The sequence below is a fragment of the Toxotes jaculatrix genome, chromosome 6 (assembly GCF_017976425.1).
Source record: "Toxotes jaculatrix isolate fToxJac2 chromosome 6, fToxJac2.pri, whole genome shotgun sequence".
Classification (NCBI taxonomy): Eukaryota; Metazoa; Chordata; class Actinopteri; family Toxotidae; genus Toxotes; species Toxotes jaculatrix.
The window spans coordinates 3,667,627-3,681,676 of NC_054399.1; the positions used below are offsets into that span (position 1 = coordinate 3,667,627).

General features: G+C 42.9%; 1 protein-coding gene across 3 annotated transcripts in view; it reads right to left on the reverse strand.

Moving 5' to 3' along the window:
- Positions 1-12,764: 12,764 nt before the first annotated feature.
- lnx1 (ligand of numb-protein X 1) overlaps positions 12,765-14,050 on the reverse strand; it is a 30,824-nt gene continuing 29,538 nt past the window's right edge. For 2 of the 3 annotated variants that reach the window (XM_041040722.1, XM_041040721.1), the window contains exon 11: positions 12,766-13,958. In XM_041040722.1, the coding sequence (XP_040896656.1) occupies positions 13,823-13,958 (136 nt within the window). In that variant the 3' untranslated portion in view covers positions 12,766-13,822. Of the gene's footprint in view, positions 13,959-14,050 lie in introns of all 3 variants that reach the window. The other variant, XM_041040723.1, reaches the window with a different exon arrangement.

Sequence of the window (14,050 nt, forward strand, 5' to 3'; positions counted from 1 at the left end):
TCTTCCACAGCCGGTTAGTAGGTCACTACAGTCACTGTAGCAACACGGCTCATATGTGAGTGTCCTTTCATGTGGCGCTGATGCATTTACTGAAGATCATAGCTGAGCAGATCTGCAGTTCTTTCTGAAACGATACCATGAACCGTTAACAGATGCCTCCTGATCCGGGCTGTTGATGAGAACCACTGACCTCAACAGCTCTTTTCACTGCAGGGATCATTTAAATTGAAAAGAGGTACATCAGCACTCACACACCACGCACCAAAAAGCCAATTAGATTTAGAAGAAATTGATAAAAAAACACAACTGCGTTTACGTTCCACACTTTGTCATCATTTCCAAGAAAACGAAACTGAGCGCAGTACTTATTTTGATCAATAACGTCAAAAGCCTGCAGCCGGTATTGATCCTGTCGTTTAGAGTCGAGAAAGCCAGCGTTTCTTTGCAGGAAACAAATGACCAGCAGCTAATGGTTTTCCTTTTTTTGCCTGAGAGTGCTTGAGACAGTAGCCTTTACCTCAGCAGAGAAAGCTCCACTGTACTATACTGTAGCGCAGAACGGCAACATATGGTCCGATGTGAAATATCAGCTCCATCTAAACCCCTCCAGCCTGTACCTCTGTGAAATATTAGCATGAGAGAGAAAGCCACGAAAACACAATCGGCGACCATTAGCTCTCGGCCATTAGCTCTCTCATATGCTGCCAAGCATGGAACTCCAAACACTCACTTCAGATCACCACAGGTAGAAACAATTACTCACTCACGCTAACTCTGATGACATGCGTGTGGACTAGCTGGTGTTTATTGAGCGTGCATGTATGTCTGTTTGGGGCGTGCAGCACGCACTACATAGCAACACTATTACTGTGGGGAGTGGGTTTTTTTGAGTTTTTAATAACATTTTGATAAATAACTTTAGTATTTTCATAACAGTATTTGATTCTATAAACTCTTTGTGTTGTCTAATGCAGTGACTTCATCTGTTTGCTGTAATGAATCCTTGTCTTAGGTGTTTGCACGCTCCATGTTCCCGATGAGTCACGCCGTTGTCTTTCACTTTGTTTTCCTGAAAGGAATTGCCTGAAGGCGTTCAGCGCTACACATCAGGCTTTCCTCTCTCAGGCTGCTGGAAGGGTGTTGGAAATGTGTGTCTATGAATGTCTTCCCTTGTGTGTCCAGGTGTCTGAGGTTTCAAAGGCCTTGCTGGGTCAGTCCTCCATAGTGAGCAGTTAAGGCCCTCTCAACTCTGTGGGACTTGTATTTGAAAGGGAAGGAAGGTGTTCTACATTTCACTGACAAAGCAGGGGAGCCCTCTGCTCCTTCCAGCAGCTCTTATTATTATTCTTCCTCCTGTTTCAACCACTTTTTGTGTTCTTTGTATGGTTGCAAACTGCTCTAAGCCGCTCTCTTGTTAGGGGTCTTCATTGAAAAAAGAAGGGGATGGTATCCAGATGTGAATGTGTATTTGTGCCTTGACTCCTCAAAGGAATGTGTGTGTGTGTGTGTGTGTGTGATTTAGAAGTGATTGTGTTGCTCGGTCACGTAAAATGTGAGCATTATAACAAGTGGGACCATTAACTGTGCATCCAAGCGTTTGACATGTTCTGTTTTATTGATGGAGGAAAAGTAGGGCTTGCTACATTTTGTTGCTCTGGCATTTTGAGGCTTCTCTACCTTAAAAGGGAGAATGATTATGGGTAATGGGTGATGTGTTTACATTTTTGGCCTGAGTTCCTGTTATTTGTGCCACATATTTATGCTGACACACTGATCTTTCCATATTTAATGCTGAAATATTTGCTCTGAGTTGAACAAATCCACCTGACTTTGGCCCCAGACTCTGAATTGACTTTTATCTTATATCTTGTCCTAGTCTGGGATTTTTTTTTAGCTCTTCACAGAGTTAAGACCAATGCAAACCTTAGTTTTATGAGAACATTTTATCTGATTATTTAACATTGAGGAATATGCAGCTTATATTTTAAATGTGTTCTTGAGGCTCAGAACCTATGCAGCGTTACTACTGTAGTAATTTAGCATGGCTATTTTTGTTCTAGTTATACTCCAGATAATTTAAGCATATAGTATTAAGTAACTTTATAAATATCAAGCCAAATACTCCATCATAAATTATTATTATTAAATCTTGTCTATTAACTGCTGACAAGGGAGTTCCTCTATTGTCACTGCAGCAAATGACCAAGTGAAAGATGTCTGATAATAACAAAATGATGTTGTGTTTTGTTGATGTGTGTCTCCTCCTAACAGTGGAGTTGGCAGTGAAAGGGGCTGCTGTGCATAGGGAGTTAAGACATTCCAAACTGGGCAGAAAACAAAGGAAGGAAAAAAAAAAAGATCTAATGCAGGAAAATAAAATATTACAATGAGGGATTTGTTGCTTGATTGTATTTTCATTGTAGAACAAGCTAATTTATAAAGGGAGTCTCCTCAGAACATGGCCATCACAGACATCACATCACAGCTTTACCCTGCTAAGTCAAAGTGGAGCATCTAGTCATGTCTAGCAGAAGAGTTTGGATGGTGGTTACAGTGGCTGTTTCACAGTTTCAATAAAATACAACAAAGAGGAAGCAATCAACTGGTTCACATGTTCATGTTGGGCCTAGTCATGTTATTTAAAATCCTGTCTGTCAAGAATCTGGTCACTGTCTGGCTTGGTAGTAATGGCCTTTTCTTTTTGTCCATGCAGCGTTCCCTTACAGACCAGGACCCCCTCCTTTCTTCCATACTGCCATTTTGGACAGGTGAGCCCATGGTTTTTTTCATTCTGCATGTGGTGACACAGAGCCCAGTATGTAGTGGCTGAAGTGTAGGAGCAGGAGAAACCGCAGGTGGGTTGAAGATGGTGTCAGGGAAACGTTACACCTTTGTTTGTTTCAGGGAGGCGAGACTCAGGTGCAGGCAAATAAACACAAACTCAGCAAAAACATGGGAAGAAAAGAAGAAAAACATTTGTCAGAGAATGGACTGAAGAGCATTAATAAAAAGCTGCATTAGTGCTGAGAATTTAAAACTAAATAACTGCTGTTGGAAGCAGTTGCCTGATTTCTGAGGCAGACTTGGTGGCTCTCATTTAACGTCAAATCACAACCCATATTTAGGTTTTCGGACATAACTGCTTTTCACTCTGGGCTGGATCGGTTTTATCACTGCACACTGTGATTCCTTTGCTGATCTTGCAACTGAACCAATGGCCAAATAAGGTAGAAAGCAAGACAGCAACCTTGTTTGTGCCTCCAGTCTCCTGTTTATCAGTATCCAAGGCATCTCCCACTCCCCTTCCTCCAATCTGTGTCACAACCTGTCTGCAAACTCCCACATTTCAGCTCTAATTTACACCACTTAGATCACAAGTGGGCCACATTATACCCCAGGCTCTCCAGTATTTTCTTACACAGCCTTGAATATAGCTTGACTCCAGTTTTGTTTGCTGCTGAGATTGTTTCCCTTGGATGTTGTCTGTATCCAGCCTGTCTCAACCCATCTCTCGGTCTGTCTCTTCTGCCCCTTCATCTTTTTTCTCTTTTCTCAATCCTTCTCTTTCCCTTTCTCCTAATTTGCTGTGTCTACGTGTGCCTGAATTCACTCTGTACTCCGTCCTAAAAGATGGTTTTTCTCACATCTCAGTCCATCTGCCAAATCCTCACATCCTTCAGGGACTTACTGTTCCTATGAACTCTGCCAGCCATCTCCCTTACGCTTTATGAATCATTTCCTTTTAAACGTCTCTAACACACACATGTGCAGTGTCTACACAGATAGTCCCTCCCTCACTGTTGCTGTTCAACCTTTCCCTCGGGGAATTTCTGGTATGATCTGGGCCCTGGCTTCCCATGTTGTGAGGAGGGCCAAGGGCCCACAGGGCTCCCAACATCCACATTTAGTATCCCAATGACACACTATTGATGGGAGATTATTGTGCTACTGCTGAACTCTGGTTTTCAGTCATTCACATTCTCACATTCAGTCTAAATCTAATGTATTTGTTGACTAAAAAGAAAAAGTGAGCACATGTTTTATTGTTTTTTTGTAGGGTAATATTTGCTTATGGTCTAAACTGAGTGCCATATGTTTCAAATTAAAAACAAACAAACATAAAACCACTTAACCATCACAGATCTATGCTTTTGCATAGATCATATGCATTCTCCTATGGCACAGCACAGAAACCACGAGGTGTAAGCACCGAGTTGTGCAGAATGCTTTGATGAACCATTACAGTTATGATCCCTCTGTTAGCGCTTTGCCAGCAGCCACATGCTCACTCACGCAGACTCACTCTTCCATTCACTCACTCTGTCTCCATTCATGAACAAGCCTCTCTCCAGCTCTACGTCTCTGTTACAGCAAAATAAAAATTAGAGAGAGAAAACTGGCCAGGCTAGTGCCTACATAAAACAGGGAGCGATGGACCTGCTTACTGCTGGATTTATGGCATAATGTGCTTGGACTCACATCTGGGGGGAAGAAGTTCATTGGACGAGCTTCACACACACACCCATTCCACCTTCAGCCCACTCGGAAGTTTTCAACTGGAAGCGAGTGTTGGTCCAGGCCACGTGAACGGGCAGCAGTTCCAGATAGCATCAGTAAAATGCCCTCCATCCGTTCCTCATGGGTTTGCACCTTGACAATGAGCCAGTCACTTCAAACACTCAGAAAACACAGCTGTGCGTTTGGAAGAGTGCTTTGATCATGTTGTAGAGCAGCCCACCCCATGTCTGTCTGACTTTCTTAGAATGAGTGACTTCAAGCATTAAAGCTGAATCACAATTAGCTAAACAACCTGGAGTCAGGAGTAGACAGCTAAGAAGAGCTGATAAATTCATTTCATGTATTGATTATGTTTGTGGTTTAACTTCTTGTTAAGTGTGCGTAAAAACACTGTAATATGAAACCCTTCAGTTCCCATCATTCAAACTCAAAATTGAAAGTTCGACAGGTATATACAGTTTATATTTGTAGCACAGAGATTTTATTCCTGAGCTGACTGTATATTCACACCATCATTTTTCCTCTTCAGTGGACACGTTAAAGAGACTGATGATGATCCCTCAACTTCACTCTACCCATGTTCATCAGGTAAAAATGTCTATAACATTTCATAAAATCAGTTTCAGTCTGTGCACTGAGTACTATACCATCATGGCGAGTGTTGCTCCTGGGTGTTCTGGGGTCGTTACTGTGTTAATGGATTCCTCCAGTGGAGTCAGTCATTCTGGGAATGTCCTCCTTCCAGAGCGCCTCTGACATATTTATGATTTATTCTGATTTATTTATATTGGAAAACTGAGATATTTCCTTAGGACAAAGAAAATATGTGATTTGTCCTTGGCAACCCAAGGGCCTTTTATACAGAGCAGTGTACATTACAGCCTTTTGAAGTTTGGCTTTGATTGCTTTCAGCACAGCTTTTTCTGTATTTCTTCTATTTTCTGTAGAGAACACTTTTGTACCTACTCTATATATTCTGTTTGAACCTCCAGTGTGTGTATGTTCGAAATATGCTCTTTGAAAGAACATTACAGTTGAAGAGCCGCCCTTAGAAGTTTCATTAATCATACATAAGCATGTTTTAGAAGGAAAACAATGACATAAATTGGTGGCTGGTGTGGATCTGAACACAGTGACTTGGTGAATTCTTAGTTTATACACCAAACAAGTAAAACTAATGTATTTGCCAGGTGCTGCTGTTTATGCTCTTCCTGAGTCATGGCTCTGTTCTTTCTCTTAGGCGTATCATCTTTAATCCCAAAGAGTGTGGTGTCCACCGCTGGAGCCATTAACACTGCCAAGGCCAGGGAACGCTACATATGGCAGGAGAAGCGGGACAAAGGCAGGGACCGATCCAGAGAGTATGGCCATGACAAAGACAGTAAAAAAGGCAGAGACAGAGAAAGTGAGAGATATTCCTCTTCACACAGCAGGTGGGTCTTAGTGACTTGAAGTTATAATCAGTTATGATCAGCCCCTAGCTCAGTTTATTTAATGCATGTAATTCTCAAGTCTGTTTCCCTTTTATCATGTTGATCAATCACAAAACACTGCACCCGTCCCTCTGCTTTAGATACATGTAAATGTCTGCTGAGCAGCTGTGCCCTTCTGGATTCAGCAACATATAGTATACTGGTTCTGGTCCAGATATCCAGTTTATCTTGACTCCTTCAATATGTTCGCTTTCACGGCCGGCCTCTCTCTCAGTCCCTCTCTCTCTCTCTCTCTCTCTCACACACACACACATGCACGCACATATTTGTATAGCAAGCAAGATTTCCTGTCGAGTGATTGAAAACTTTAGAGGAAAGACAAAAACAGAACAAAGAGTGAGAGGCAGGCTGTGCACCAGTCTGCTTGCCAGGTGAATCAAGAGATGAGTGCAGTGTATGGTGTTCCAGTATGACTCTATAGTAGTATGCAATGGCAGTTTCTTTAGGAGCCTGTGATATATGGACTCCCTCAAATGGCAGAGAACCAAAGCCCTTAAGACATGTGGACAGGACTGATCGTCTTTGAGCTGTCCTGCAGGAAAACTTACGAGATGGTCTCTACCTGAGCATGCAGACCAGTGTTTCTGTGGTGTTGTAAAACTAAGTGCCCAACAAATGTGTACGAATTTACCTCAGCTGCTTCCATATAACAGTATGCTCTGAGCCTGTCAGTGGTGTCTCTCTCATACCTCCAGCTGACAGGTATAATGTAAACTATGACCGTTGTGAGAAAATAAATGCACGGCTATTGTGATGAAATGCACACTGTTGCAAAAGAGCGTAAGACTATTGTGACAGAAATCAAGACTATTGCAAGGCCAGGAGAAATTATTGCCAGCATATGCAGAGCTATTTTAAGTTGTTCTGGTGCAGTGAGAGGGGCCAGGGCGCAGACGAGGTGAGGGAATAACTCGCTGTATTTGCCAACTACTGTGAGGAAATAATTGAGTGTCCGCTCCTCTGCATGGAGCTTAGGCTGTTCCTCCCTGTGGCTCATGGATGATAAGAGCCAATCTGATTTCCACTCCAAAATTTCACATAGTGCCCTACTACCCTACAGAGACAGCCAGAGTGCTGCCGTATGTGTCCTCACACACTCCTGCTCACATGCATGCACAAGCCAGTTCCTGCCCTACATTTCCTCTGTTGACCAGTCGCCAGTTGTCTATTTAATTATTTCTAACTCAGGCAGCTGCCAGCTATAACACACACAGGCACATCTCTGGTCCTCCTCACATATGCTTACTCCTCAGCTGACTTGAGGCTGCCGGCGGTATGGCAGGGGGAGTGTGACATTTCACTGTGACAGAGCGTTCCTCACTGAAACATGTACATGTTAGGCATCAGGGATACTCCTGCCGTCGCCCTTGACCAAGGAACTGGCCACAGATCCGGAGTGGGATTCGTTCATTAGGCTGTTACTGCCCATTGCCCCTAAATAGTTCCAACTACAAATACATGCAGTGCAACTGAAATTTGTTCTCAGCTACCCTCTGTCTGTGGCTGCAAGAGCTATAATGCCTTTGATAACAATGAATTCCTGTGTCAGCTAGTGTTGGAACTTCACTGTTAATTAACTTGCATAAAAATAAGTGCAAAATAGCAAAACTGACAAACTGAAGTATATCTTACTGTACTGTGCTCGTTGAAATATCCTCATACACTGTTCTGCTTTTCAGCACTTCTCCTACTTAAAGTGGTGAGCTTTTGCCGGGGTATTTGTGTGCACTAGACGCCTGGATTCAGGTTTGTGTACGGTGCTCAGAACAGTCTTATGGGTCAAACGAGGGAAGTGGGACACGGGGACAGCTGGGAAGCTGTAGGCGAACTGCAGAAGAGAGGAAGTACAGGAATCACATGTGCGTGGCAGACACACAGGGAATGCACAAGAGGATTGGTTACTCTCACCATAGATTTGTTCAAATGTCATAGTCACAAAGGACGAGTCCTGTAGCCCAGAGTCCAGTGTGTGCCACTCACACCTTCTGGGCTCCGATGATGTGTTTGCCCTACATCCTGGTCACATGATCAGACTTCACTGCATGTCACACACACACACACACACACACACATGAATAAACTTAAAAATAAACATGTGCGGGTTATGTGTTTTCTGTTACGCTGATTTGTGATTGCGCTGAGGAGTATTTTTAGACTGGAGAACCGGAGGAACTCATTGTTAGCGTGTGTGGATAGAGAGTGTGAAATGTGAAAGGGAAACAGATGGAGCCTTCCAATGGCTTTTTGCAAGCCACGCGTATTGTTCATCGGTGAGGTCAGTGTGAGTGTTACTTTCACTGAGTGTTGCTGCGCATTTGTGCTGCTGATGTCGGAGCTGCGCTTGGTAGCCCACATGTTCCGTGAGTCGCTGAGTCACACGCAGGCAAAGCGTGGCAGGGCAGCCCTCTGGGCATCAGCTCCTGGTTATCAGCTGCGGTTGTGACAGCATGCCTCAGCTTTACCACCACCACTGATAGATTCTGTGAGCTTAACACTCACATTTCCTGCCATGCATTTATCCAAAGTGAGTGATATACTGTATGTTTCCGTCTCTTCTCCCGCCTCTCTGCCTCCCCAAACGGGTGCAGGCTGAGTAGCTGAGTTGCCATTTGGTCAACACATGTCTGCCCTAACTGTAAATCTCACCTCTGATGATAAATGTAGCCCCTTCCATTTTGTCTCTGTCGTGCACATATGAGCATTTATGTTTGAAACAATAGCGATATGTAAATATCCTCTGACTAGCTTGATCATTGGTCGACAGAAAAGCTTGCACACATAACCCAGCAAGTTCATCAGATAATAAGTGGAGAAGCAGTGCGATGATGAAATTAAAATTATAACTGTCATCCAGCTTAAACCTGAACTGAAGGCTTCATTAGAAAATTCTGTAAGGCTACTTTCAGTGTTCGCAAAGGGTTTTCGCTGACTCAGAATATGGAAGAGAAACTGATAATTGAAAAAAGTCAGCTTTAATACAGTGCACTGAAACCAAATTAGGTAAGGCTAATTCAAAACAGCAAATGCTTGGTAATAACATTTTACAGCCTCAAACAAATTTGCAGCAGTCAATAATTGCAGCCTCATTCACTTTGCATTAATACACAACGGAGTGATTTCCTTCCTGAGTAGAAAACATTTGGAGAGAATAATTTTTTCATAAATTTCAAAAGTCTTCCCTGTAGTTTTGAAAAATAATCCTCAATGCAACTTTGATGGCAGCTTTGTGATTTGGAGGAGCAGCCCTGTCTCCCTTCCAGGTTTTGTTTTAGATTTAGGAGGCATAGCATGATCCAAATTGCCACTTGCCTTCTACCATGGGCAGACAGGGGTACAGTAAAACCTGCTTTTTACTCGATTTTCCTCAGATGCCACTTTTATCCTGGCTTCAGGGTTTGTCTTGGAGCCTGTACATTCCTCCATTTACATCTGTTTTTATTTTCCCTCTATCCATTCTTTTTTTTTTTTTTTAGTGCTGAATGTGACATACTTTTAGTCTTTCTGCCTTAACGTCATGCATGAAACTCATTTCTTTGCAGAGCCAGTCTTGGGGTCTGTACCCAGTCAATTTTAATGTTCCTTCTGACAGTGCTTACTTGTCTCTGCATTCAATGCAACTTTGTCTTTTTTCTTAAACACAGAGCACCACTTCCTGCCTTAACTTTACATACATACATACATACAGTGGCTGCCATACAGTCCTCTATAGTCCTTTGCTCACGTGCTTTCTTGCTATGGGTTAAATCTCCCTTCCGAGGGGAACTGCTCATTGGTTGTCTTTTACAAAACACATTTGTTTCTCACACTCTCAGCTGCAGTTTGCACTTCTTTGCTTTTGTAGATTGTTGATTGACCCAAGCCCCCAATTTTGTTCGATTTTACATTCACGCTCCAGTGGAAATAATGGCCTCTAAGGAGTATCTTAGTTCTATCTGGAGCAATCTGATTGGCACTGGTGTCTTTATGCAATCACGGTTCTGTCAATAACCTAATTCAATAAGATAACTCTGGCCGTTTGGCCAAATCAAACAGTGCATTAAGAAAATAAGGAGAATGTGATATTAGTACAGGACAAAATAAAGTACAGTTCTTCTTAACTGGCCGTGTTCTTCATTACAAGTACAGGTGGTTGCAAAATGCAATGCAAAGTTTTGGTTTCACAAAATGCAGTCCACTATATTTAGACTGGAAAACCATCACTTGTTCATTATTTTATTATTTGATCACTCACTTGGATTTTGTGGTGATACCACAACTCGTGATCTGCATGCTAACAATTAATGTTTCTTCTGGTGACCGATAATCTATCTGAACTAACATCTCCACCTCCGTGAGTCCACCCACAGCTGCTATGTGTTTTTGCAGATATGACTTTCATTTTAATTGTGTATAAATTGTGTTTCATATCTGTAGTGAGACTCACTGAATCGTCGGGGTTTCTCAGTTAGATGACTGTAGGGATGGTGTAGATGAAATTACACGGCGGTAGGCTCAGGCCTTTTACAAAAACTGTGATGCTGCCCACCCTGACGGGCCTGGCCACTACTGGTGAAAACAATTCTAAAATGTGAAAACAAAACCTGAGGCTTCTACGCTATAATTTACTAACGCTGTCTCCGCGGGAACTGTTTGACTGTCTTTGTGGTGTTATGTGAGGTGATTATTTCTGTGTTGAAGCAAATGGCTCTGAGCAAGAACAAATGTGGGCCTTGGGTCCTAATCCCCGCTGCTAACAGAAGAGCTGTCTCCAAATATTGAATATATTTAGCTTTGTACTTGCAACAACTCTGCCCCTTGAGGCTCTCTCTTTTCTGTGTTGAGCGAGTGAATGGTAGTAATTACTCCAGCCATGTGTGAGCTGAGAGTCTGCATTAACGGTGCAGTATCTGTTCTTTTTCTATAGACTTTCTTTTTTTTAAACAAGATGATGCTTTTATAGAGGGTGAGAGAGATGCCTTTAGTGTGATGACTGTCGAAGGTCAGGTTGATTATCTTAAAACTGCAAAACTGCACAGCTGTGCTATGGTGTCTTGTGCAGTGCTCAGGTGAGGCAGTCTGAGGGAGAGAACGACGATTTTATTTTTATACACTACTGATTTCAAAGTCAAGAGCAAGAGTAAACACAGGCGTTGCTCATAAAAAGGGATGAAAACTTTTTCCTGGAAAATGAAGCACGTGCTCCTCCATACCAACCCCCCTGCCCTCCCAAAGGAAGTCATATTTTAGTCTACTTACATTTTAGTTTTTTTTAAGGACAAATAACACACAAAAAAAACACACAACACTGCACAGGCTCTGTTTCTCATTTACCTCTCAGTCACTGAGGTACAAGACTGTTTTGTCTCGAGATGTCTCTTGAGCTTACTTGGCATTATCGCTGCATTTGACAGTTTTTCCCTGCAGATGAGGCATTCCAGTGTGGGACAGCTATCTTCCCCTGTCCATGAGAAGCTGTAAGCCACATAGCTGTCACCGTACAGCATGATTTAAGTTCTTTTATTTGGGTCAGGTTCATCTGAGGGCTGAGATATTTCAGCAAGTCTTGGAGTTTTATTTAAAGAGACTTATTATGGTCCATATATACCTGTACAGTATAAACCTGTGCTCCAAAAACTGTGTTGCTGGTTACTATGACAACTGACATCCATGAGCTGTGGCCGCCAATCTTAGCTCTGGCATAGCTGCATATTTAACAGGGTTTTTAATATGGTGATTTCAGCGTTTGTTGCTTATTAATCTTGGAGCACCTAAGTGTTTGCAGGTGTTCAGTCCAACCATCATTACATTACTGAGGTGGACGTGTTTCAGTGAAATCAGCATATTCTCTCCACTGTCACCTTCCCTTCCCTCTTTGCATGAAAATGTATTTGCATGTGCGTATTCTGGGGTCATCTGAGGGGAAAGGTGTGTGGCGCAATGACTGATCAGTCTTGTGGTCTCACCTTGTGGACTGTAGTGAGTAATAGATTTTTTTTTTTTTTAGCTTAGAGGGTACTGCAGCATGGCTGCTTGGCTTTAATGTAAAGAGCATGCTGTGACACAAGTGTGAGGCTCTTTGTTACTCAAACTCAGGGCCACGGGGCAGGCTACAAAAGCTCAGACAGGCAAATGGCAGGCACTGCGGTTAAGGTTTTGGTCCCTTGAGTTCTGACTTATCTCTCTCCCAGTGGAGAAGAGGAACAAACGGCCAGCAGTCTCATTCCTGTGGGCAATGAGCTATTTTTCCTTTTGTATGATTTCCCAAATGAAAAAGCCTCCAGCTTTATCAATAGCAAATGGAAGAAACGCACTGCATGTGTGTGTGTCTGTGTGTGTGTGGTATTTTTCAGAGGAGAGGAGCGAGCGAGGCACAGGGACACTGTGGAGCGAGGGCACAAAGAACAGCTCACAGAGAGGAGGCGTAAACGAGAGGGACGGCAAAAATCTCCACGCAGGTCTGAGGCACAGACGACTCACATGCTACCCGATGAAAAAAGGAATTAAAGACGACAGAATTATCATGTGATTGTTTGTCATTTATGTCCCCGACAGCAGCAGTGGCAGCAGGGACAATGGTGAGGACAGGGAAAGTTGGAGCAGACACGCACACAAAAAGGCCAAAAGAAATAGGACAAGTAAGGAGTAAGGGGACCGACGAGATGCTCTCTGCTGACCAAGAGAGGAAATTAAAATCTATCTGACGAGAGAAACTGCCTTGTGGCATTTTATGTTATGTTGTAACAGAAAATGTACTGCTCCTCAGTTCAGTTACCGAATGTATTTAATTTATTAGAGAAACTTAAGATTGTTGACAATATGAATGAGCTGCATTAGCTTTACTTATTGTTTTTGTTTTTGGCTGACGAACGGCTTTTGGGTGAATCTGTGTGAACCACACTGAACTGTGTGTGTTAAACACATTTTCTCATTCTCTTTTTCAATGACTTTATTGATCATTTAACCAAATATACCATCGGATATACTACACAGGCCGAAGCGTGACAGACAGAACCACAGTAGACGGGCCCCAGACCGTCCACTGATACACAGAAACCAAGTCAGTTTTTTTTTCTTAAAAGTAAGAAAATTAGTAAGGCCTCCACAAAGTCACCTGTTATTTTTTAACATGTTATGAACACATTGATCCTTTATTTTTTTTTTTATATATATATTTTCCTTGCCAGTGGTTTGATAATTTAGCCAAAGCTTCTGAAATAAAAGAAAAAAAAAAACCTCACCACAGACTACTACTTGGCAACGTGTCCTCAGGTCAACGGATGAAGATGACAACCACTGTCAGTACAAACAGAATGGAACCTATATTTAAAGGCCATACCACAAACAAACAAAAGAAACATATTACAAGTGCTTGGATCAGTACTTTTTTAGACACCCAACATTTACAGTAAAGAAATGTGAGTCCAACTCAACGCATACCCTAATATATAACTACTGGAATTGGCAACGTGTTGTGTCTCCTCTCAATCCACCCGCTCCACTCACTGGATGCTGTGCCAGACAAATGACCGTGTCCTCTAAACAGATAACACCCAACATCCTAGTTAGAGGCAGCTCAGGCCTGGATCCTCACAGTTCAGCGTTCTCGGAGGGGCAAGTTAACCTCTGGTAACAATCCAATCTTTTGTTTGTCCCTCTTCAGAGTCCTGGCTAATTCTCAGCTGTCCATCAGAAGTGAGATATCCACACAGCTACAGGACTATTCTAAGCTTCTCCCACACTGCAAGCTTAGGGTGGTCAACCGGTCTAAAGCTCTGCCTTCCACATTCCCTGGTCAGTGCCACTGAAACAGCGCTGGATGGCTTGGAGCACTGCTACAGCAGGCTGCCTGGCCAGGACACGATGGTCAGGGTGATTCTGCCCCGCAGCTCCTTCAGAAGGCGCACCAATGCTGTGTGGGTCATCCCCCATGTACTCGTCCCATTCACCTCCAGCAAGATGTCCCCACACCTACACAGAGAGACATGGCCACTGAGAGAACATGCTTAAGCCTGGATTATGTCAGTGTGCATGGGTCACCTGAAGACATAGGGTAGCAAGAA